The following is a 25,607-nucleotide window of genomic DNA, read 5'->3' on the forward strand; positions in this document are numbered from 1 at the left end:
CACCAAAAGATAGAAAGGAATATATACAAGAAACTCTTTTCTGGTCCCTAAGACAGTGATTTATCATAACTATGTTGCAGTCAAGCAGGTGTTAGATCACAAGACACACACAAAAATTACAGACAATCAGAAAGTCTTGACATCACTGACCTCATTTGTGAACTATATCAGGCAATTGCTGATAACAGAGTCAAAAATGTTTGGTAACCCTTGGTGGCTGGTGTGGATGATCAGTTTTGTTTCCAATGCTCCCCATTTTGTCTCTTGTCATAATAACTAGATGGAAAGCTTCTATGTTTTTTCTTTTGAAAATCGTGAATTCAAATCATTTAAAAAAAAAATCCAACACCTGTGGCTGTCCTGAATTTAGTGACTAGAATAAGGTGGTTAAAGAATGGACACATATTTCTGGAGTCAGAGGAGACTATTTACTTTTGTTTACTTGAATTGTAAACAAAGATGTTTTTTGGTTAACAGGACTTCGGGGTATCCACGTATTCATGGATAGCCAGTGACATTTATTTTTACAATTGGGCACATAGTATTTCAGTTTTGGAGCATGCATTTATTTTTTTAATTTGCCTGTAGTCCCATACCTTCAGGGGCTGTTATGTGTCACTGAGTACACATCATTATAAAGAAAAGGAGTAATGCGAGCATCGAGCACAAAGAGTTGAGCTATCATAAGGCCTATGCTTTTTTTACTTTTATCACGAGGGATATTGTATGCTAGTGGCAGCCTAAATGTTCCGTTCACTGAGATAAATAATTTACACTTTAGTTGAAGCTCTTCCGTGACAAGCAGACAAAAGTACAGTCTGTGACCTGTTCCAAGGTGCTTGGAAGGTGGCTGTTGACATAAACAAAAAAAAATATGCTGAACTATTCTTTTCTGTCTCTTGCAGATGTTGGTGGTCCCGCAGATCCCATTGCTCCCACCATTATCATTGCCCCCAGGAACACCAGTGTGGTGTCAGGGACGTCTGAGGTCACCCTGGAGTGCGTGGCTAACGCCAGGTATGTTTTCACAGCCAAGTAGATACTGGCTGTGCATCAGATAGGCAGTGGCGGCTGGTATCTACAGGAATGGGGGAGACGGGCGTGCGCAAACATTTAAAAATTTAAAAATACAAAAAACTTACCTGATGGGAGGTCCTCCGACGTCCTCCGCTCCTGACCTCTTCTCAACCGGATGCTGCAGTGCAAGCACCAATCCTGGCGCTGCTCTCAAGCTCTGAGAGCAAAGCCCTGATTGGAGTGAGCAGCCTCACTCGCCGCTCCCAAGGACTCTTGAGCCCTGCACTTTAGAGGTTTCAAAGTACGCATGTCCAGCTGGCCGTCGCAAGACGGCCTTCCAAAGACACATGCGCACTTTGAAAAGTGCAAACAAAGCCCACCCTCCTCCCTGCTGCTGTCATTTAGCAGCGTCTCCCATCCTGATGCTTCAGGACGGGAGGATGAAAAATAAGATGGTAATGTATTACTATTTTATTTTTCATCTTGGGGGGGGGGGTCACTTAAGTGGGGCGATGCTCCTGCGCTCTACCGGAGGAGCTTCCCCTGAAGAAAGGGATGTGCTGTGAGCTCACTCAGGGATAAAATTAGGAATCCTGGGTAATTAAAAATATCCTTCATCTTTTTATCCTGATGTGCAACATTTAGAAGCTACGAACTTACCTCCTGCCACCGTAAATATGTGTTTTTCTCACCCCCAGTTTGCCTCTTAATCATCAGATGCATGTGAGTTCTTGTGTACATTTTGTCTCTGCCCCTCCAGGCCTCTGATCAAGCTCCACATTATCTGGAGGAAAGATGGTGCCGTGCTGGCCAGCGGCATCAGCGACTATGGTCGCCGGATCACCATCCTCAACCCCACCGTCAGCGACACTGGTTACTATGAGTGTGAGGCTGTTCTTCGCAGCAGCAGCGTCCCCTCAGTCCGCGAGGGTGCCTTCCTGTCCGTGCTTGGTAAGGGTCTTCAGGAGCAAACCACCTTTGCGCTAGATCAGTTTTATGTAAAAATGCCCATGTTCTAATTAATAAAACAACAGATATACCAATACATAACTACAAACACTTAACATAATGCAATGCATTTTGCTTAAATAACAATGTTGTAAATGGTGTCTCTTAATTGAAAGTATATAATTTTTATTTTTATTTCTATGCGTTTATAATTGCACAATTTCCCCGTCACCTCGGCTAACAAGCTGCCTTTTCCAATGCTGCTTGGCTGTTTATCGATGTTTTGGATTGCCCCAAACCCCTTTACTTTGAAAGAAAAGCCTCCTACCCACCCCAAGCTGCTATTGCTACCCATCTTTTTTGTTCTTACCATTCTAAGATGTCCGCCTTCTCTGTCTTGTGTCTTTCGTCACTGCTGCCTGCCTCTACTGCCCAAACGTTAAATTTTTTTTACTCTTCATTTCAAAACAGCATTAAAGAACAATCATAGTATGGGTTTCTGCTCATAGTCTGAATGTATATTTGGAGACATTACTACTGTATTTTAATATGCATAGCTGGATGGGGTGGTATTGGGACAAAAAGTTTCCTATGCTGTGGGCCTGTACAGTTATGTACTTTTGACAAGAGACACAATTTCCTTTCTTTAAGGTCACAACTTTATTATGGTTAATATGGTTAATACTTCGTTGTTTGTGTTTTTCTTTATTAATTGACATTCTTCTAAATAAACATTGTTGTACATTGGCTTTTTTGGCAAATTCTCGAAGTGACCTGTGCTTTAGAACGCCAGAAGCAGAATGGCAGAATCAGGACTTCCTTATGTAAGAATTCCATGAAATACGTGCAAAAATAACAGCTACAATTACCTGATAATTTTAGCATGCTTCGTTTGTCCTTTAAAAAACTAAAACAATCACAGCGGGTGGAAAATTACTGCTTGGCTTGGAGTTCACTCCAGAGGTGATAATTCTGTTTATAGTGCAATTATACATTACCGCCAGCTGTATGTAATTACCAGGGGGACTAAATACTGACTGAGGCAATTACCTCCAGGAATAAAACAATCTGATGGCGGACTCTAGTTCCACGTAAATAGCAGCTAAGCAAATAGCAGTGGGTGTAAGGTAAGGCTGGGAGGTATGCATTTGCAGCCAGTGGTAGGTTTGTCCCGGTTTCTGTGTTGGCCAGTATTACTACTCACAGCAGCTGACCATTGCCACTGGCAATCTGTCTATCGCCCCATCCATTATATATCCCGGTCACTGCTCCAGCCCCACTGACCTCCCAGAGGCCCTGGTCTTGCAGGGAACCTGCCTGACTTTTGTTTGGAATATTCCAGTGGTAATGTGGGTGTTAACAACACGTGGTGTAAGTGAAACACCAGATGTAGGGACGTGGCAGGGATATAAGAACCTCCAAAGAATTTGCAAGATAGAAAGCTCAAGGGGCCTTCAATGGGCTAGGGGGCCCTTATGCTCCAATATGTAAGATGGATCTATTAAAAGGCAGGAAACAAAGACAGAACATGTATTGTCTCTGGTTGAGCAGCTGTGACTTCAAGGTTTTTTCTGAGCTGGACTCTTTCCATTTAGGCCTAGCATTTCATTTTCACTTTCCATGTCAGCATTGTTTGAAGAACCTGGGGAGGGGGTCGGCCGGCGGGAAGCACACGGGGGCGGGAGCGCAGCAGGGGGTTGATAATAATTTTTTATTAAACAAGCCTTGCCTGGTGCTGCCGGCCACCTCGCGCTCCTCTGTTCCTGCTCCCAGGAGTGCCTGGGATAGCATCAGACTCACCATCCAATCCTCACGCTGCTCTTAAGCATGATGGAAGAGCAGTGTGGAAAATTGACCTGAGCAGGCTGAATTAACGCTGGCTCAGGCACAAGGAGTCAGTGCTGTTTCTCCAACCCGGCTGTATAATACAACCGGGTTGGAGAAACCTAAGTGCGCATCTCAGTTTGGCCAGCCTGAAACAGGGAGCCAAACTGACATGCGCACTTAAAAGTGCACATTTACCCCTCCTCCGCCCATCTCCCATGGTCCGGCCTGCCCCTCCCTGCACATGCTGGCTCACAGCAAGCAGATGAAAAATAAAACAATAGCAAGTTATTGTTTTGTTTTTCAGCTGCTGGCTCTGAGCTAGTGGGTCAACGCTCCTTTGCCATTACCGAAGATGCGCCACTGTTTAGAGTACACTGCGCATGTGTACAGAACATCATGCTTCTGATGCTGGTGAAAGTGGCAGCCTTTTTTCACAGCAATGGCCACCACTTTTTAAAATGTAATCAACAAGATTCATTTTTGTGTGCTACTCCTGCATCAGGCGAACCAGTGACAGGAGTATGTGGTGATGTACAGGACCCTCAAGCAAGAGTCAAATGCCAGCTGCAGCAGCTGATGTCACTACTCAAGATTGCAGTTAAGGTTCAGTGAACGTTTCTAACTTCACCTATTCTACCTTGTTATAGATTAAGTAAAAGTAACAATCCTATCTACACGGCGGTTGCAGAGTTCAAATATTGTGGCGAAAAAGTATACAAAAATAGGTCACTGTGGGGCAAAAGGAAGCAAAAGCTACTTTTTTCCCAGAAAAATGTCAGCAAAAGTGATTCAGTGCAAAAAATCACCCACAAAAGAATTTCCAGGAAAACGTCCCCCTGTGCAAAGATGGATTAATTACACAGACTTTGCAACTTTGTGAAATGATTAGGTTGGTCACTTTATTCAATTCTGCCCCCTCTCAATACTAGTTGAGTTGTGGACAAGTGTGCTGCTTGGTTTCAGAAAAAAGAAGGGGGAGATGGGGCTGTTATACGTTTTGGTACAAGGGACCTTTTAGACGTTTTTTGCACTGCTGCACTGTGCTTTATAACAAAAACAAACTGGTCCCGAGAAACAATACTTTAGATGCAAAGAATTAAATTGCGTATAACATTTATTCAAGGAAGTTCATGAAAAACAATTTCACGACATATAGCAGTGCAGTGAATATTGGTGCAAAATAAATGTGCCCGGTGCTTTCTGTAGAGGTGACACAATCAACTGATAAATCATGTTCAACAAGTTCATCGGCAAACACATGGACAACACGGCTACTTTACAGCAAGTTCTCAACAATCATAGGGACCGTGTTTTTAAAGTTGACAGTGATCCCAATAAAAATGGCGGGATCATCAGCTATGAGACAAGAAAGACATTATATACACACCCATGCATAGTGCATGCCCCTGATCACAAGTTGCCTCAAGCACAATGGAACACGGAGCAACAGGCAAGAGCAAAGTACTTGAGGTGGTACTCCACATGCCTGTTCGTTCGAACCAGTGCCGGGGTAAAGGGAGGGATCTAAAAGACCAGGATTATTGTCATTGACATAATGAGTATTGTTTATTGATTATTGATTGGTGTTTTCACAGAACCACCGCAGTTTGTCAAAGAGCCAGACCGGCACCTGACCGCCGAGATGGAGAAGGTTGTGGAGATACCATGCCAGGCAAAAGGTTTGTTTAATAACACCTGAACCCAGTTCAAGAACCCCTCATCATGAGAGTCCACCCTCTTCTGTCAGCATGAATATAGCCTGATCCTTTTTTTGATTCTTTTATATGTCATCTGTTGTGTCAGTTATTTTTTTAGATACTTTTGTATTTTATGGTTGGCAACATGTTGTCTTTTTTGCCACATTGGGTTGACCTCAGGCAATGGAGAGCTGGTATTATATGGAACGTGGGGCGGGAATGAAAATGAAAATGAGGTGAGTGAGAAAACAGTGGAGGGAATGACAGCCAACGATCAGCACAAGGCTCGCCATGAGTGAATGTGCAGTATACAAATACTCCTTTTACGTTATGCTCTAACGGCTGTTGAGTTTTTTCCTTTGTTTGTGGTCAATCTGTAATCTTCACTAATATCAACACAACAAAATCCCCTTGAGAGGTGTCAATCCGAATTGGCAGCCGTAGACATGTAGTAAAGTTTGCAAGGTTTCTTCAGTTTGACGGTGGCATTACTTTTTATGCCTTAATAATGAGGTAGAGGTTGTAAATTGGAAATTAGTCTGCCACTTCTGTTGAGTTTTGACACTTGTTAGCAACTGCTTCATTAGGTTTTATAAAGTCATCTTCTTTTGCACACGCGACTTTTACCGGGGTTCTGATAGGGTCGTTGTCTCAATTTGCTCCTTCATGAAGCTTAATGAGATCCCTCCAGGGAGATGTAGAGGGAAAAACCTGTTTCCGTTGTGCGCAGCTGGTTTTCTTTGGAAAAAGAAAAGGGAGCTTTCAAGACACCCACCCCAGGTGTGAGCTGATATTAAATCAATTTGAGTGGCAGGTCAGAGATATGAGAGGAGCCTAGCACCTTAGTGTGCTGAAATAGGGACCAAGAGTTCCCTCATAAGGAAAAGAGCGAAACCCCATTTTTTATTAATTAATTCAGAATTTGTTGTTCTTCTGGGAAACGGCACATGCCTCGCTACGAAGCCTACTAGGCTCTCAAACACTCATTTGCATTGCAAATTAGTTAAAGCCTTTGACATAAGAGTGACATTGAACATAGCCATGCCAGGTACCACCTACGGCAGCATGAACATATTACACGAGGTACAAGACGCAGGAAGTAGGCTCTAGATGCATCCACAAGCCTAAAACCCGTAGGGTATCTAATGGTGACAGCGGTTCCTCTAAGAGTGCAGTCGCCAAATTAAAATGGGACCTTCATCTTATCTTGGAATCCAGTTAAATGTGGCATCCGCCAAGGTTGTCTGTTTTCTCCCTTCATTTCAACAGTTACACGAGACCCGTTGCTGGGATTGTTTCCTATTACCAACAAAAATTGCAGCTGTACGCAGACAGAATACAAATTCCTCTCCACCTAGGCAAACGTTCAGAACAGGGAATATACCAGCATGCCTGAAACTATCCACCTATGGCTTAAGTAGCTTTCTCCTCAACTGAATAGGAAAGAAACCTGAAATTCTGCTAACTTGTACCCTGACTAATAGTCTCCCATTCGATTAAGTGCAGCCAATCTGATTACTGGAATCAGTTGTAATCTGTAGACACTCAGAGTCCAAACACTTAGAAACCTAGTTGCCCAATGATGTACCTCGCTGAGCCCTAACCTCCGAAACCAATCAAATTTGTAATCACTTAAAAAAAAGTTGAAAATGAATTTTTAATGAGGCTTTCTCAAACTTCTAGTCTTCAGCTGGACCATCCCTACTCTTGAGAAAGGACATGGCCCCACTAATATCATTTCACTCTTTAAGCCAACCTACTACAAGCAACTGATGACTCGGAGTGAGATGCCGTGAAAAATGTAGCACCTTACCTTTTGAACAATTTGGGGCTATGGAGTGGCTTCTTTGTCACAAGCCAGTACTTTACAAATACAATAAAATAAACACCATAATGAGGATGTTCTAAACACCTACAAAACATTTTGAAGTGGAAATTCAATCTGTAATGACTTTTCTGATATTTTGCCAGCTCCTTCCTAATTTACTATTCGAAACAAGGGTCTTGAAAGTTGTTAAAGAAATATGAGGAGTATTCCAAAGGCACTCTTTTTTTTGATAATCAATTTTTATTGATTTTATTAAAACAGGAAGAAATATACGACCAGCAGTAAGTAGAGACATTAATATACAGCATATGTATGGCATCATCGCAGCATCGATCAACCCCATCCCTGGAAGGATAGGGAATGAAAGGGAGGACAACGTGAATTCTTACATTGAGGTTACAGATGCCTAAGTGGAATGTCATTCATCCAAAACCTGCACCCACTTGCCCCATTCTTTGTGATACTTCGCTGGATATCCCTTGGCTTCATACATGGGTTTTTCTTGTGCTGCGCACCAGTCCACTCCCCTATGCCACCATGCAATGGTGTGCGCAACCGGCCAAAGGCACTCTTAATCTGTTATTTTTCTGTGCTGCTCTTTTCTGCATATAAAATATACTCTATATCTATCTGCAGAGTATGGTTTGTATATCCTTTAGAGAAAAAAATACCTGTATTTGTATACTTCGTTGGTTAGTCCGTTGTCTGTATGGTCAGTTGTCAAGCGTCTCCTCTCTCTGTCAACAGGTGTTCCTCAGCCAGAAATAGTCTGGTACAAAGATGCCTCCCTGGTAGAAGTGCGTAAGCTCGACAGGTTTCGGCTCCTTGCTGACGGGAGTCTGCGGATCACCGGGCTGGTTCCGGATGACACTGGAATGTTCCAATGCTTCGCTCGCAATGATGCTGGCGAGATGCAGACCTCCACATATCTTGCTGTAACAAGTGAGTAAAGTTTTGTACTTTTCTTGATCGTCCCTAATCACCAAGGGCTCTTGAAGCATCTGGATGTCTGTTGTCCTCCCACAGAATCTGTTGTTAAGGTACTTGCTGAGAATACTCATAAAACCGAGACTTGGGAGGCATGACTAGGTTCTCATATGTTTAGAGTGGTGTTCATGATCATTGTATCAGCATCACGTTTTGAAATAAGCATTGGCAGCGTTCAGAAGGGGTTGCAAGTAGTGAGATGTATGTTCACCTTATGAACGAATTTGAAAGTACTATCGCTTGGGTAATCCTCATGATTTGTGACATATACTTACAGTGCGCTACACTTTGTCATAGTAGGCCCCTGGATTGTTCTCAGTATCACTGACGGTTAGCGGAACACCAGGCGGCGATCACAGCTACAATGTGAATTGCCTTTGTAACATTGACATGCAGACAAGGGTGTCCACCCCACTCCAGGTCATTAAGGACACTGCCTCCACTGCTGAACTTTTCTCTGACAAATCACAAATTTCAGGTGTGTTAGTCTTGTTCGTTCAGTGGAAGTAAAACAGAACTACAACACCCAGGATCCACTAGTCAACCACACAAAAATCCGGAACTGGAAAGAGTTTTTGTAATGACCTAGAGGGAGATAGTCAACTGAGCGGAAGACTGGCCTAGATAGAAATGAGTAGTTTCTCGGCATGTTAGTTCTTCGAGAAGACTTGTTGTAGGGTTTAGCGAGTGTGGCTCCTCAGGTAATAGCTGATGTGCCACTGACTCTTTTCCAGCCTTGTCTTCATCTCAGAGATGCCTGAGGTCCTAGTGTGCCAGTCCACCTTCGAGGGTGGCATAACACACGTGTCTCCTATCTTTACAATGATGACTGCCTGCGAATAAAAGTCTGCAGCCGGTCAGAAGACTAAACAAAATGGAAGATGTGATAATAGGAACTGTTTTAAGTCTTTGCAAGTGTTGTGTGACACTTCAGCACCGTACCTTTTTAAAACACGTCTTTGCGAGTGTCGTGTGACTGTAGCACCACCTCTATGAGTGTTATGCGACTGTGCTGTAATCTACATTCTTTTTTTTAAAACGTCTTTACAGTGTTATGACTTAGTAGCACAGTGCATATTTGGTGTTCAACGAGTTTCAATGCATCAACGTCAGCACAATGATATAGTGAGTCTGTCACGACAGGCTTCGAACGAACGTTTGAAATGCAAGATACACACAGATTTCTGCATCAAATTAATTTTTCCGGTGAGTTTTTTTACCAGCTCGCCTTACAAGACATGTTGACAAATGAATTTTTCTTTGAAAAATGCAAAGCAGTGAAAAAGGGGGTATGTGTGCAATATTTGGGAAATGTGATTAACATGACACGGGGCCAATGTGAAATGGAATGTGCGCCCCTTTAGCCCACGGGGGGCTCAACCCAAAGGGGAGCGGGTGGGGGGATGGGGACAAGGGGGGAGGGAGGTGGCTGCTCGACCAAGGGGCCCTGTGCATCTGTGAGGCACCCACAATAAATGACATTTACGGAGCCTGTTTCTACATTGTCCTTGTGTGCCCATCTGTGTGTGTTATGCCGCTGACGCGGGGCCTCTTGCTTCTTGTCCCCTCTCAGGCATTGCACCCAACATTACCCGTGGCCCCGTGGACAGCACGGTGATCGACGGCATGTCGGTGGTCCTGCACTGCGAGACCTCCGGGGCGCCGAGGCCTGCAATCACATGGCAGAAAGGTAATCCATGCATTGTACCGGAGTCACCTATAGATGGCGCCCCTGCACGGCTCTGATCAATGAGACTACACCGGATCTTGCCATGACTAACCTACCTCTCTTTACTGGCTCGTCACTCCTTTCCAGACTGTTTATTCCCCCTCACATACCTTTTCCTGAATATAATCCTGCAAATGTGGTGTTGTGCTCGTGTTCTCAACTGTGGTTCCAAGTTCCCCATATGGCCAAAGTGTTCGGGCCCTGGTAAGTTGTTTTACCCAGCAGAAGAGGGCTAGCACCTTCTAGCAGCCGCCTTTCCATGTGTAATTCGCTCTCGCCTCATTCTGAGGAGTATCCGTGGGTGGAATCGCTGTGATTTGAGAAGCTAATGTACTGTAACAGTTTTGTGTAATTTTGAAATTGCTCCAATAAAAGGGATTGCATCCTCAGTGGAATCCATTTTGTTTTAAGTACCAGCAGCTTTACAGAGGCCAATAAGACATCCGAAGCGTTTGCGCTGACGGCACCTGCGCGGAGCAGAGGGAGGGGGGGCAGAGTCCGCTGAAAGGAATCGCAAGGTCATGGGTGTTTTGGTCAAATCAAATCATCTTTATTCGGTCATTGTAGGACCATAAAAGCACAGAATAAAACATTTACATCTTCAGAAATATAAATAACACTCTAAAAGCATCATAAAACAAATAGTCATTAAAGTGCATGGGTTCTTCTCAGTTTGATGGCAGCAATGATATAGCTAAGAACAGCAGTGCAAACATCAAGTGATTCTAAGCTTTGCAGATACATTGGGGTATTTTGGTTTTGTCTAATCTGAGTAATCGCTAGATTCGAGCCCTGGAATAGTTGCAAACCCATTGAGCTGTTTTATAAACATGTTATGGACTCCTTGTGATGTCATTGACAGTGACAGCAATATTATTTTGCCCTTCCCACTGATGGCTTGTCATGTCATTGCCAATGCACTTGTATATGTTGTTATATTGACTCCATCCGCTTGTCATTGGTTGAAAGGAGACACACAATACTTACCACATTTATAACTGCAGATGCTACTGGGCCTTTCATGTGGTCCTTTCTCTTTAGTTGGCGAAAGACAAATGATGAGAAAGTAGTACGTTCGGACACCGAACATTAATACAACATTTTCCACTTCACCACACTGTTGTGGCTGATTTGTAGGCGTCGCGGGGATTCAATAAATGTATTTTACAAGACTGGAAACGCAGCTCAGAAGATTAATTGATTTTTAAACTGGCCTGTGTTTATGTCAATGACACCTACAGTTTCAGCGGAATGATGCTTTCATACCATTAATCTCTTACAGATTCACAGGATGTACTTAATTCTGCAATTGAGACAAGGGATAGAAAACAGTATCTTGTTATTATTACTAATAAATGTAGAATGACCAACAGGCATGTCTTGAATAACTCACTAAGATTTTGATACAAAACCCACAATGTACCACCCTGTAGACCAGCACCGACAACACTTCTAACCTACTTCGCCAGTTAGCTACTACATACTCCCCAATCAGGGACACATCTACCACCCCTGACCTCCCATCTCCCACCCACAACAACTCTATCCCAGTTCAGCACCAGGCAGTTATCACACACGCCTCAAACACAGACACAGATCGCTCCCCATCATACACCACTCACACCCCCACCCCCTCTACAAACGGTCGGACATCCTCACACACCATCAACTCTCCTCCCACACCTACAGCTGGCATTAACACTCCGCTCACCCCTGACAGCACAGCTCCCACCCACAACACACCTAGCCTATTCCAACACCACAACAACACGCATATCGACAAATCCCCCCTCTTATCCCCCCCATTCTCAGTCCACACTACCCTCTAACCAACCACACAGAACACACCTCCTCTCTTAATCTATCCCCCCCTCCCCACAACAGGATCATCTCCAATCCCATTTCCCCTCCTACTCTCAGCCCCCACTACCCTTCCTGCACCCCCACCACTACTATCAGTCTTCCAGCCTACACCTTGACCCCCCCGCCTACCATTAATACCCTCCCACATACCACCAACCCCCTCCCTACCCCATCCACACCCCTCCCGCCCAAAACGTCTCCCCTCCATAACACCTTCCTGTACACTAACACAACGCATCCCTGCCCGAACACCAACACCAGCCCACTCTCCCACCTGCCCGCTAATTCCCTGGTCAGTCACTCACCTCTAATTGCCACCCCCACCTCCACCACTTACCCCACTATGGACAACATCATGGCCACCCTCACTCAGATCAAAGAAGACATACACATCATCAAAGAACTACTCTCCACACACCCCATACACCCCTCATCCACCTCCCCTCCCAACTTGTCCCCTATCCCACCATCTGTCTCCCTCAATCAACACGCCCCACACCGAGCGTCAAACCCTGCTCATAGACGCAGCAACTGCCCCCGTCCCCCTCACCACCCCTGCAACACCCCACACAACTACACCTCCCCGCCTGGGGTGACCCCTCCCAACTTGTCCTCTACCCCCCCGGCTGACTCCCTCAATGAACACGCCCCACACAGGGCGTCAATCCCTGTTCATAGACGCAGCAACTGCCCTCGTCCTCATCGTCGCCCCTGCAACCCTTCACACAACTACACCTCCCCGCCCAACCAGTCCCCCACCCTTCCGATTAACTCTCTCACTCAACTCCCCCACACCCTTACCTCAATCCCAGCTCGCAATCGCAACAACCGCCCGCATCGCACCCACAGCCCTACTTCTGACCTCAACACACTCACCCTTCTCCGCTCCTATGACCCAGCCCCCCAAAATGACACAACGACCCCTCACCTCACCATCCCCACGATACACTCAAATCCCCTTAGACCCTCCACACAAAACAGCAGATTCTCCATCCCCAATAACCTTAGAAAAGTCCCTCTCTCTCTAGAATCATCCACCACCCTCGACGCACCCCGTCTCAAATGCACTCTCCTCAACTGCAGATCGGCCTCGAAACATTCCGCTGCCATTGCTGATCTCCTCTTATCGCTGGACCTTGACCTAATCATCCTGACTGAAACCTGGCTAACTGAATCTTCGACACCTATATTGGACATTCTGGTTCCGCCCAATTACCTCATTATCAGGCTCGACAGATCAGGCAAAATAGGTGGGGGAATCGCATGCATCTACAGGAACAACCTCTCTGTTCTGAAAGTCAATTCCACCTCCCTACCATCCCCAACATCCTGGGAATACATCTGCCTCGACATTATCAGTGAGGGCAAACCGATTTGCTCTCTTCACAGCATTTACCACCCACCCAGGGACAACTTCACCTTTTCCCAACAAATCATGGATATGATCTCAACCAATGCCGGACGGCAGCTCACCCAAATATACCTTGGTGACTTCAACCTCCACTGGAACGATCGCAAGGACGCGGTGGTAAATAGTCTTAAAAGTTTCCTCGATGCCCTTAACCTCACCCAAATATGCAACAGCCCGACCCACGAGAAAGGTTCTATACTCGACCTGATCATCTCCAATGAAGACTCTATCCAACTCGAGTCCATCCAACCCTGTGACTGGTCAGATCATCATATTGTCACATTCTTCATCAATGAAAAGGTTAAAGTTAACCCGGCTCAATTCCCCAAGCCCAAAGTCTGGAAAAGAGACATGAAAAAACTCAACCCAGGCTCTTTGCCCCCTAACAGTTGCAATCTCCTATGCCCGCCGACTGGCGCTACGGACGTTCAAACCCTGACTGACCAATATCTCAACGCTATGACCTCAATAGTCAATGAGGCTGCACCTATGCAGCTAAAAAGAGTCTCTACTAAAATCTCCAATCCATGGTACAACGGGAGTCTCAATGAGGATAGACGAGACATGCGAATGGCGGAGCGTACCTGGAGATCAGCGCCCTCTGCAATGCACCTAAAAGATCTGAAGAAAAAGAGAAACGCCTACTTCAGGAAAATAAAACGCTCAAAATCAGACTTCTTCAGCCTCCAGCTCGACCAAGCAAAAAACCGCCCGAGAAAACTGTTTGAGCTAATCAAATCACAATCCAAGGGTCAACCCCCACCAGTCAACACTGGGCGTGAGGCACCCTCCTGTGAAGGCTTTGCCGCTTTCTTTATCCAAAAAACTGACAACATAAAGAGTGATCTCCTCATCGACGCAAGCCTCTACTCCAAACCCCAGTGTCTAGCACCCACTGAACCAAAAAACAAGGCTACATGGTCAACCTCTGGCACATACTCGGAAAAAGAAATTGGCAAACTACTCAGCACCCTGAAACCATCCAATCACCTCACTGACCCCCTTCCTGCTACCGCAGTAAACGACTTTACCCCGGTGCTTCTCCCGCTCTGGACCAAAATTATCAACAGCTCTCTCCAACAAGGAAGCATACCTGACTCCCTCAAAGTTGGTCAAGTCACACCTCTACTAAAGAAACCTACAGCCGACCCCTCTGACCTCAACAATTACCGTCCCATTACCAATATCCCCACTCTCGCCAAACTGCTGGAAAAATGCGCACAACTACAACTGACTAAACACATTGAACAATTTGATCTCCTTAACCCTCACCAGTCAGGCTTCCGAGCAGGGCACAGTACAGAAACTGCTATGACTCACATAATTGACGACGCACTTCAAATGCTAGACCAAAACAACACCTGCCTCCTCATCCTTCTTGATCTCTCTTCAGCATTCGACACCGTTAAACATGAGAATCTACTAGAACTACTAAACACAAGAATGGGTTTATCTGGAACTGTTCTCAAGTGGTTCACTTCCTTTCTTCACAACAGGTCGCAGAAATTCAAGAGCAACAACCTGATGTCCTCGCCAATACCTGTAACGCTAGGCATCCCCCAAGGATCCTCGCTATCCCCAACTCTGTTCAACCTAGTCATGGAACCTCTCACTACCCTGCTACAAGCATCCAATGTACACTTTCACATGTACGCTGATGACACCCAACTTTATCTCAAACTACAGTCCCCCAAAGACATTTTGCTCTTGAACTCAACGATCAGAAGCACCCAATCCTGGCTTGCTGATAATCATCTCAAACTCAATGCCCTAAAAACAGAGTTCCTTCTGATCTCACCTCCAGCGAAGATCTCCACCACCCAAATCTGGCTTAAACACCTAACCGCACTCAATGTCCAACCCACCATCGTGGACTCAGCAAAATCTCTAGGCATAACACTTGACACCAATCTCAACATGCAGCAACATATCAGCAAGGCAACAAAGGATGCAAACTTCCAGATCAATACTCTGAGGAAACTCAAACCTTTCCTCCCAACCAAAGACTTCCAAACCGCAGTACAAGCACTAGTCATCCCCCGAATTGAATACGGCAGCATCGCCCTCTGCGGACTCCCCCTAACTTCAACCGCACCCCTAAGAGCTTCTCTAAACGCTGCAGCGAGACTCATCACTGGATCAAAAAAGCATTCCCATATCACCCCTGACTTGAAATCCCTGAATTGGCTGCCTTTTGAAGCCAGAATTCATCTGAAAATCGCCTGCATGACACACAAGGCGGTACACCTAAACTCACCCGGCTACCTCGCTCAGAAACTGACAATCTCTGGCGGAGCTAGAAACACTAGAGGCACAAACAATCTTCTGCTGAAACCTCGAAGATTTCGGAAGGAAAAAACATATAAGCGCTCCTTCTCAGGAATGGCGCCTAGGATCTGGAACTCACTCCCTCCCGAAACCAGGCTTATCTCTTCCACTACACTCTTTAAAAATGTAGTAAAAGCTATCCTCATGGCTAAATACACTTGAACTATTATCTCGAACTCTGGTAAGACTATATGCACCGATCTGTACTACATGTTTGATCCCTGTGATTATTTGTATTGTTATCTTTTTACCCACTTGATTGGCATTGTAGCCACCTACTTATACTGTTTGATCTATTGATATATCTGTCTGACTATGCTCCCTCATGTACCCATCGGTGTAAAGCGCTCTGAGATCTGCAAAGATCTTTTCCGCGCTATATAAAACTTTCAAATAAAAATAAAATAAATAAATAAAGTAAAGAGGGTGGTTGGGCGGGGGTTGGACAAAAATAAAAGTGAAAAAATAATCCCACTTACCTTTTATGCGCGACGTTCTCCTCCTCTCTCAGGTCTCCAGGAACTTGCAGTAACCAATCACAGCACCAGGATTGGAGGTAGTGGCCTCTTTTGTTGCTCCTGAGAGCACTGGAGCCCTATGCTGTCTCTGTCTAGGACAGCTGGGTTAGAGAGGATTAGACTGCGCATGTCTGGCTGGCCGTCTCAAGAGAGCCACCCACAAAGACATGAGCACTTTAAACCTAAGTGCCCTGCCTTTCACTGCTTTCTGCTGATGCCCATCCTGACGCTTGGCCCAGGATGGAGTTTTGAAAATGTATACCTTTTTTTTTTCTTCAATTCTGGTGGCCATTTTTAGTGGTGCAACGCTCCTCAGCCTTAACAGAGGAGCCGCCCCTGCTGTAGACGCCATCTTTTAATTGTATTTTGCTATCGTTGGATATTGCAATTGCCACCGTAATATCAGGCTTGATGCTTGCCTTCTTGAACAATAGTAGGATGATGCCTTTATGCTGTTTTGGTGAATATCGTAAAATACTCGCTGTAACCTTGCACAGTTGGTACCCATGTCTGTCCACGGGTGGTGCATAGTTTTCAGAACTCCACTAAATGGCCACTCCTTTCTTACCAAAAACCTACTTGCTCCTCTTCTCAATATGATTTTTCAAGTGACCATGATAAAATAGTGCCCATTGTTCTACAATTGTCCTTAAGCAGCTACAAAACCGTGGGTCACTTGTAAACGCTGGTTTCTCCTCCGCAGCGTAGAAGGTGTCTTTAGAATGAAGCAGGGGTCTTCGTCCTCTTTGAACTGTACTCCGTCTTGCCTTCTTTATTGCTGTTTTATTGATATCTAGAACTTCTTGTTAAAATATGTTCTTTTTTCCAGATTTGATTTCTCTTGCTACAATGGATGCTCTGTGTACATAGTGTCTGATAGGCTAAGATGAGGTCACGGACTAGTTGGCGCTTTTTGCACACGGACTGATTTGCGACCTCACCTTCATTTTGCAGTGTGACTGGTGTATTAATCAGTTACAACACAAAATACCATTCACAGGGAGTTGCACAAGCCCCTCCCTAATTAATATTCATGACGCAAGAATATATTTGTGACTGAGGATGGCTGCAGTGATAACGGCATGTGAGGAACAGCAGAACGCCCTCATTCATTCACCAGGAGCCTGCACTTTACACATTTGTTACCTCTCTCCGCCCTTCTGGCCTTGATCACAGGTCACAGATCAGTTGTTTCTGATGTGAACAGAACTGAGGTCAGATCAGAAGCCACTGATACATTGTATATTCACTTGCCAAGGACAGAGGAGCGCTCATTACACACTCCATCCTTTATAGTTCAGTATGTGCCAGAAGTGTACTCCTTTGCCTTGCAGCATGCTCTCCGTACATTGTGACACAAGGTTCTAGGTTGCAAAGTTTGTGAGCTTCCAAATCTCCGCCATTGTGACCACAACATTCGTTTGTGCATCTGTCCCATAGACCTGATATTCCAGCCCTTTACACTATGGCCGAAAAGATAGTAAGGTCTCAGCTACAGAAAATAGTATGTTTGGCGTATTTTTTGCCCCGCTTATGATTACACCTTCCTCAAAGGATCTGTGGGCAAACTCTATTGCAAATAATTTTCCGTGGACCCATTTGGCTGTTTCAAATCCCAGGCAGTGGCTATCCTTCTTTTTGTCCCAATGTCAATGAACGCATATTCACTTCTGAGACAGTCTGAAGAAAGTTTTTTTGTGGGCCTATACTTAACCTGTGCTCTTCTTATGATTAATAATGGGGGGAGGTTGGTGCTGGTACTTTTGGACATTTCTGAATCCTTCAAAGCTCTTGATCACGATATCCTCAATTACTTTTTAGGGCCTCTGTGGGCGGTGTGTTTTAGAGTGTTCCTGAAGAAATGACGTTTCAGTATCTTCCAATCTGGTTTTCTCTAGTAAGGGTCCCTTGTGGTCAAACAAGGGGAAACTGTTCATCAACCACTTTTTTAAGCCACGTTTACATTGTCTGAAAGCACTTCTGGTAGCATTGGTTTTTAGGTGCACTCTGAGGAAACTCCAGAAACCAAGGTGAACGTGCCATTATCTTAGATCCAGAGAACACCAGATGCCTCTTTATACGTCTCAAGCCTGGATCTCTTCTCGAACCCTGACCCTAGCTACTTGCAGTGGTGTCAGTAAGTTTCTTAGAGTAAGATCTATGTTGACACTGGGGGGTGGTCTACGGGAGTGGGCCGTCGAACTGTTTACCTGCTGCATGTATCTGCATGACTGGCTGCAGTGACTGCATCTAAGGAGAACCACCAGCAGGCCCGACTAAAGAGCCTCGGGTGTCTTGCAAAGCAGAGGGTCACCTGACTATGGCCTTGCGGAAACCTGGTGCCGTATATCAGCCGTAGAATCCGCACACTGGCTCCCAGTTTTAAAGCACAATATTCAAGGCCTAGGAGTTGCCTTTGAACAGTCTTATTTCCGTGCACCCTTCTTGGCTCTGGTTCTTTAAGTATGCGATTTATGATGCCATCCTGTTGGGGTACCAAACTACGACAACTGACAACAAATATAGCGCCATTGCTAGGTAAGAGGGTAGCAAAGTGATAATGTCTTTTGGCAGCACAAACCTTGCGACACACAGAACCAACATATGCAGAAGTCTCTGTGGGCACCTGAAGATCATAGGATCCTGCTGCCTGTGTGGAGGGTCTGTTGCACCACTACAGCGGAAGAAACTCTCTCTGCGAGAGCGTGCACTCTCTCATTCACCATAGTCACAGAATCAATGTCTTGGTTTCTTAAGTAGTGGCTATTTTAGTATGTCAGCACTGTACTGCAGTACCATTGGTGTTAGAATCACCTGATGCCAACTCGAAGGATGTTTTTGTTGTGTCGACTCCGAGGCTTGAAAGACTCACACACTTATAATTCAATCCAATGAAATCAGGCAGTATTGCTTCTTGAATCATCACACTTAGTGCTTGTCATGGCATCAACAGCCAATGAAGTTAGTGCAATGTACATGAAGAACAAAGACCATTCTCTCAATGACATCGTTAGCAATAAATGGAATGTAAAAAGCAGCACAGACTACCCTTTCATAACACCACGTGCAATAAGTGGAATGTAAAAACCCGCGCACTTTACACTCACTTATTCCACTTGCACTTCGCCGTTTGGGATCACTTTTTTTTACTTCCGATTTGGCTTGAGTATGTAAAACTGCAACAATGTTTTCTATTATGGAACAAACTGAAAAAAACTGTCTTGAAATGGAACAAATCTTTTGGTGGTTAGAATAAATTCCTCCAAGCAAGTAGAGGTTCACAATTCCCCCCTGAGGGACCATTGTTTTGCCTTATGACATGATTACCCGGGTAGCAGGGTTACTGGGTTGCCCTTATCCTTATACATACACCCTTTTCTTTTGACATCACACACAAGGAATGTGATATTAAAGAAAACAAATTATTGATAGAGGAAGTTCTTCCTACATTAGCATTTGTTTTTGGTGACAGTATTGGGCCTATGGCTTCTGCTGCGGCCCAGAATCAACTCCTCGTCTGCCCTGGCATGATGTGCCTTGTGCCCTCGCACAGTCTCCAGCCTCCCAGGCCCCATCCCATTCTCCTGCCAGGCTGGCACCCCCCGCACCCCAGACAGCCTCTGGCACACACCGCGCCTTGTAGGGCGCTCCAGGGGCCGAGAGTGAGCAGAGGTCCCACCAGACTCGTGTTTATGGGACAGTTCAAAGCAGGGCCGCGCCTCGCAGGGCTGTGTTTGGTGTGTTGGAAGGGTTGCCAGGTCTGTGTTTGGCCCCACTGGACAGGTTGTTATGACCCAGGCGTGATTCACGGCGCTCTCTGGAGCCTGTGCAATCAGCAGGCACTCTCGTGAGATATACAGAGTAGGATCTGGTGGACAAAAGCAGACGCTGCGGGCCCCTGCAAACGGGGGTAGTGTTTGAGAGTGAGTGTGTGTGGGGATGCGCGCTTGACTGGGCCTGTCCGCCTCGGTGTCTTCACATTCATTGCTTCTCTTCTCTTCACCGGTGCATGTATCCTTATCCCCATGTCTTTGTGAGTGTGCGTTTCTGTGTGTGCCTCTCACCCACACCTGTTCATGCACGTGTGATCTTCGTGTTTCAGTAAAGTTTGTTCCTTTGTATCCTCCTTCACGTGTTTGTCACTCTGCGTGTATTCACCATGTGTGTGCGTGTGTTAATCCATGTATTTGTGGATGTACGCATGTCCGGTCCACATAAGTGTTCAAATGTGTATACCGTCACCCTCGTGTACATGCTAATTTGTAAGTTTTTCTGTGTACAAAGGTCTTGAAACAGTGCACGAATGCGTGTTCATTATTTCTCCCCTATACATGTCTTCTCAGGACGCTCATCTTTGCATGTACTCGTGAGTTGCTTCGGGGTGTGCAGAGCCTTCATTTTGAGAACAAGTCTCGGGAAGTTGCCGATTCTCGGCCTCACTGTAGCTTTCGGACTCGTAATTTCTCGAGCCTACACTCGCGCGCGACTTTGCATCAGAGGTGTTCTTTGGCACCAGTCCTTGCCTAGTGTTTTCTTGAGATAGCACACTTTTCTGGCACATTCTCTCTAGTGCTTGGCTACCGGTAACTCGTGATCACTGGCGCGTGAGTTCACACCTTCACTACTCTTTTCTCACATGTGGATGAACAGGAGACTCTTGTGAGGGAAATCTACGTGAAAGCACTGTGCTTGGGTGTAAATATGATTTAAAAGAATGTGGGGGCCTGGTTACAGGTGATAACAAACATTGCAAAAGATATGGTTTTCACGTGTAAGGCTGCCCACAGGATCTCAAGCACGTTAGATATTTTACTTTGTTTTCACGAGAAACATGCGTACTTCACAAGGAAAAACTGTGACTTTGCACACTGCTAGATGAGTTCATCCATGTTATAACTCGTGTGCGCATGTCTTTCTTGTCCACTTAGCTCTCACCATTGTTCCCTCTTTCCTCCACCTGCACCATTTCCCCTGCAATCTCCAACTCCCCTTGTTTTTCCCTAACTTCCTTTGTCACTTCTCTTCCAAAATAAACATCTTCCTATACTCTTTCTTTTTCTCTTTCTATTGTTGTCTCCATCTCCTTCATATCTACTCTTTGTTGTGGTTAACACATATTTTAAACTTTAGTACATAATTAGCTTTAAAATGGTGTTCACATTTGTATCCTTTCTATCTCTTGCCCTCTATACTCCTTTTTTCTTTACTTTCACTCATCCCCTAACTCTCAATGGTCTCTGTATGTCGAATGGTCTTGTTTGCAGATTCAATTCACTCAGTTCTCCATCCCCGCCCTCTTGTTACAGGTGAACGTATCCTGGCCAGCGGCTCAGTGCAGCTCCCTCGATTCACTCTCCTTGAATCTGGAAGTCTACTTATCAGCCCCGCCCACATTTCTGATGCCGGTACCTACACTTGCCTCGCTACTAACTCGCGAGGTGTGGATGAAGCATCAGCAGATGTCACTGTGTGGGGTAAGATTTAGTCACAAAACAACAATGTATGCTATTTCTATTAGATAGACATGTCCATCATAGACAATTTCCAGGTGTATAATATCATAAGGAGTTTCAAGACACAATGCCCATCCTAGGGTAGACTAAAACATGTCCTTCACCAGGAGTTCCAAGACAACATTCCAACTGCAGAGAGTTCAAAGACCAGTTTCAACTCTTCCTGGAGAGTTCCAACACATATCCATTGTAGAAAGTTCCAAGGTCTCTCCACCGTACCTTTATAGATAATTCCAAGACATATCTGTTGTGGAAAGTACCTAACTAACATGGCCATGGCAGGGAGTGGGACGACAACACATCATCTGTAGAGAATTCTAAGACTTGTCCATTGTGGAGTGTTCCTAGACACGTTCATAGTTGAAAACACTCATAGTTGACAGACAACATGCTCATGGCAGAGAGTTTCAAGTCAATATGCCTATCAAAGAGACTTGCAGGACAATGTCTATCACAGAAAATTCCAAGACATACATATCATAAAAAGTTCAAATTCATCATGTTCGTTATAGAGCAAGACATGTCCACCATCGAGAGTTAGAAGCCAACATGCTAGTTATTGAGAGTTCAAAGACACGTTCTTCATAGAGAGTTCATCCATAGGTGTGAGTTCCCGGACAGCTTGACGAACATTGAGCGTTCCTATACAATAAGGCCTTCATAGAGTCTTCCAAGAGATGCATCGTAAAGAGTTCCAAGCTAGCAGGCCCATCATAGAGTGTTTCAAGCCAACATTCCTTTCCAATGGGTTTCCACAGCATACACAGTTCCAAGACATGTCCATTGTAGCGAGTGGTAATGTCCGTCATAGAGTTCCAAGACAACATGGTCATTGTAGAGCATCCGGCCAATTCAGAGATGCTCGTGTCATTAGGATTACTTTTTGTTTTCCAGCTCGTACCCGCATAACCAGTCCTCCTCGTGACCTGAGCGTCATTAAGGGAACAAAAGCGTCCATGGCCTGTGGAGTTACACATGACCCAAGTGTGACTGTCAGGTAAAAAAAATTCTTCCACTGTGCTCCAGAGCAGGCTTACCAACTATCCTCTTTGCATCACCAGACCATTGTGTGCTTATCACACATTCTAAATAAGTAATGGAAAAGGTGGAATGTAATGTTCCACCACTAACTTTCGTAATGTTACACTGCTGCACTTCTGCTCTTCTGTTCCACTTCTGCTCTTGTGTTCCACTGCTGCACTTCTGCTCTTCTGTTACACAGCTGCACTTCTGCTCTTCTGTTACAATGCTGCACTTTTGCTCTTCTGTTCCACTGCTGCACTTCTGCTTTTCTGTTCCACTGCTGCACTTCTACTCTTCTGTTCCACTGCTGCACTTCTACTCATCTGTTCCAGTGCTGCTCTTCTGTTACACTGCTGCACTGCTGCTCTTGCGTTCCAGTGCTGCACTTCTGCTCTTCTGGTGCACCTCTGGTGCACCTCTGCTCTTCCGTACCACTGCTGCACTTCTGCTCTTCTGTTCCTCTGATGCACTTCTGCTATTCTGTTACCGTGCTGTACTTCTACTCTTCTGTTTCAGTGCTGCTCTTCTGTTACACTGCTGCACTTCCGTCCCACTGCTGCACTTTTGCTCTTCTGTTCTACTGCTGCACTTCTGCTCTTCTTATCCTCTGGTGCACTTCTGCTCTTCTGTTCTACGGCTGCACTTCTCCTCTTCTGTTACACTGCTGCACTGTTGCTCTTCTGTCACACTGCTGCACTTCTTCTCTTCTGTTACGCTGTTGCAGCTCTGCCCTTCTGTTACACTGCTGCACTTCTGTTACACTGCTGCACTTTTGCTCTTCTTTTACACTGCTGCACTTCTCCTCTTCTGTCACTCTGCTGCAGTTCTGCTCTTATGTTACACTGCTGCACTTCTGTTACACTGCTGCACTTCTGCTCTTCTCTTACACTGCTGCACTTCTCTTACACTGCTGCACTTCCACTCTTCTGTTACATTGCTGTACTTCTGTTCTTCTGTTACACTGCTGCACTTCCGTTCCGCTGCTGCACTTCTGCTCTTCTCTTACACTGGTGCACTTCTCTTACATTGCTGCAATGCCACTCTTCTGTTATACTGCTGCACTTCTGCTCTTCTCTTACACTCCTGCACTTCTGCTCTTCTCTTACACTGCTGCACTTTTCTTACACTGCTGCACTTCCACTCTTCTGTTACACTGCTGCAGTTCTGCTCTTCTGTTCCACTGCTGCACTTCCTCTTTTACCACGTCATGCTCCTATACCTGAACTAGATTATTGATTGAGAAATGTTCACTATCCTGTGTTCTAATAAGTCGCTGGGGTGCTTGTCATCCCACGGGGCTGACTTTTTTCCTTTTATTTGGTTTTTGAGGTGTTATTTTCTGCCCAGGGGCCTAAAATTAGATTCTATATGGGCTTTGCATTCTGTTAGTCAATACATGTTATCTCTCAACAGAACATTACCTTGCTCCTCATTGGACATGTTATTCTTAACGAATAAATAAATCCTCATAGCATTATGCATTTCTGTTGATATATTTCTTAAAGTGTCATTTTAATCAACTATATGGTCACAGTATAGACAAATCTAGCCTTGGGGATGGAATATTGCCTCAGGAGAGCCGTGACATGGATTCATTATGCATGCATGTAGCCTGCTTGTTTGACATGCTACATGCAGTCGGAAATGCTACTTGAGAACGTGTGAGGTCCTGGGTGGCGGCTCGGTGAGAGAGCAGAAAGATTTGGAGGGAAAGGAAAGCGAGTTTAAGTAGTCAAGAGAGGAGATTGGGTGAGCTAGAAGTCTTAGGCATTGATCAAGATGTCTTTTGAAACTGGAGGGTCTTCAAGTCTCTGAAGCTGCGGTGGTCCTCGGTGCCTTCTCTACAGGTGCATACAGGGTTCCTTCCACAGTTTAGGACTCGGCTCTCCTATTTTATACCCGTAATTTAGACATTATATTTTTAACATTAGTGCCAGTAGCCCGACTAGATCTTAGGGTCCTGGTCGGGTGATTGTTGTGCAGGAGATGAGTGTGCTGACTTAAGTAAGCCATTAATCCTGGTTAGTGTATCGGGTTTACTAGCCGTCTTGAAGGGACTGTCGGTTGCACCTGGGAGCCCATCAGAGGCATCTGGCAGCCTGGTTTTGTCTCGAAGGCCTGTCTAGAGATCACTTGAAGTTGTTCAGGCATGATGAGACAATAATAGCCCTGAAAACACTGGAGCTGCATTTTTTGAGGCAAAGAAGAATGAAAACCGACCAAAAATGGTGTGTGCAACAGCTGAAGTTCGACATGGATAGCAGCCATCATTCATCTTATCCCATGGTCCTTGTGCTTGTAACTCCTCCAGCGTTAAGAGGCTCCGCTGACATTGCTGCCTCCCTGAGTAACTTCTCCGCCGTTGGCAAAACCGCAAACATAAAAACGCCGTGAGACAAAGAGCCTCATAAAATTATTGCTTGGGGCTCTGGTGTTGCCCCCAAGATATCTGCAACAAGCAGCTGAGCAGTTGTGCCAGTTTTAGTAGCTTTCGTGTTTTTTAGCGTTATCCCCACCTCTTTTTAGAGGACGTGGCGTAACGGCAAGAGCGGCAGACTTTGGAACTCGGAAAACAGGTTCGAGTCTCGGCGTCCCCTCAATAACCTGTGATTCTGGGCAAATCACTTAATCGACCTATAAAACGCTCCAATGCCTTCTGGCCGAGTTCACGCTATATAAAACTTCAAATAAATGCATTTAAAAAAAAGATGATTTAGGAGACAGTGATCTCTATTCAAAGATCGTCTCAATGGTGTCACGTGGACAATGTTGACGCTGAGTAAACCCTGACATTGTCCTAATAGATTTAAACTATGAGTGAGTGTTAACTGAAACTCTGCGTCCTCCATGACGTACAGAACGGGGGTGACGCCGTGAGAACCAATGGAAACGGTGCTTGACAGCAGTAATAAGGAAGA

General features: G+C 45.2%; 1 protein-coding gene across 1 annotated transcript in view; it reads left to right on the forward strand.

The window, feature by feature from the left end:
- The window catches only part of SDK2 (sidekick cell adhesion molecule 2), a 702,247-nt gene that overhangs the window by 379,590 nt on the left and 297,050 nt on the right, over positions 1-25,607 (forward strand). The window contains exons 6-12 of the mRNA XM_078654263.1: positions 906-1,017; positions 1,778-1,968; positions 5,388-5,471; positions 8,065-8,259; positions 9,878-9,994; positions 21,460-21,627; positions 22,561-22,663. Coding sequence (XP_078510389.1) covers positions 906-1,017; positions 1,778-1,968; positions 5,388-5,471; positions 8,065-8,259; positions 9,878-9,994; positions 21,460-21,627; positions 22,561-22,663 — 970 coding nt within the window. The remainder of the gene's footprint in view (positions 1-905; positions 1,018-1,777; positions 1,969-5,387; positions 5,472-8,064; positions 8,260-9,877; positions 9,995-21,459; positions 21,628-22,560; positions 22,664-25,607) is intronic.

The sequence above is a fragment of the Lissotriton helveticus genome, chromosome 7 (assembly GCF_964261635.1).
Source record: "Lissotriton helveticus chromosome 7, aLisHel1.1, whole genome shotgun sequence".
In the NCBI taxonomy this organism is placed as follows: Eukaryota; Metazoa; Chordata; class Amphibia; order Caudata; family Salamandridae; genus Lissotriton; species Lissotriton helveticus.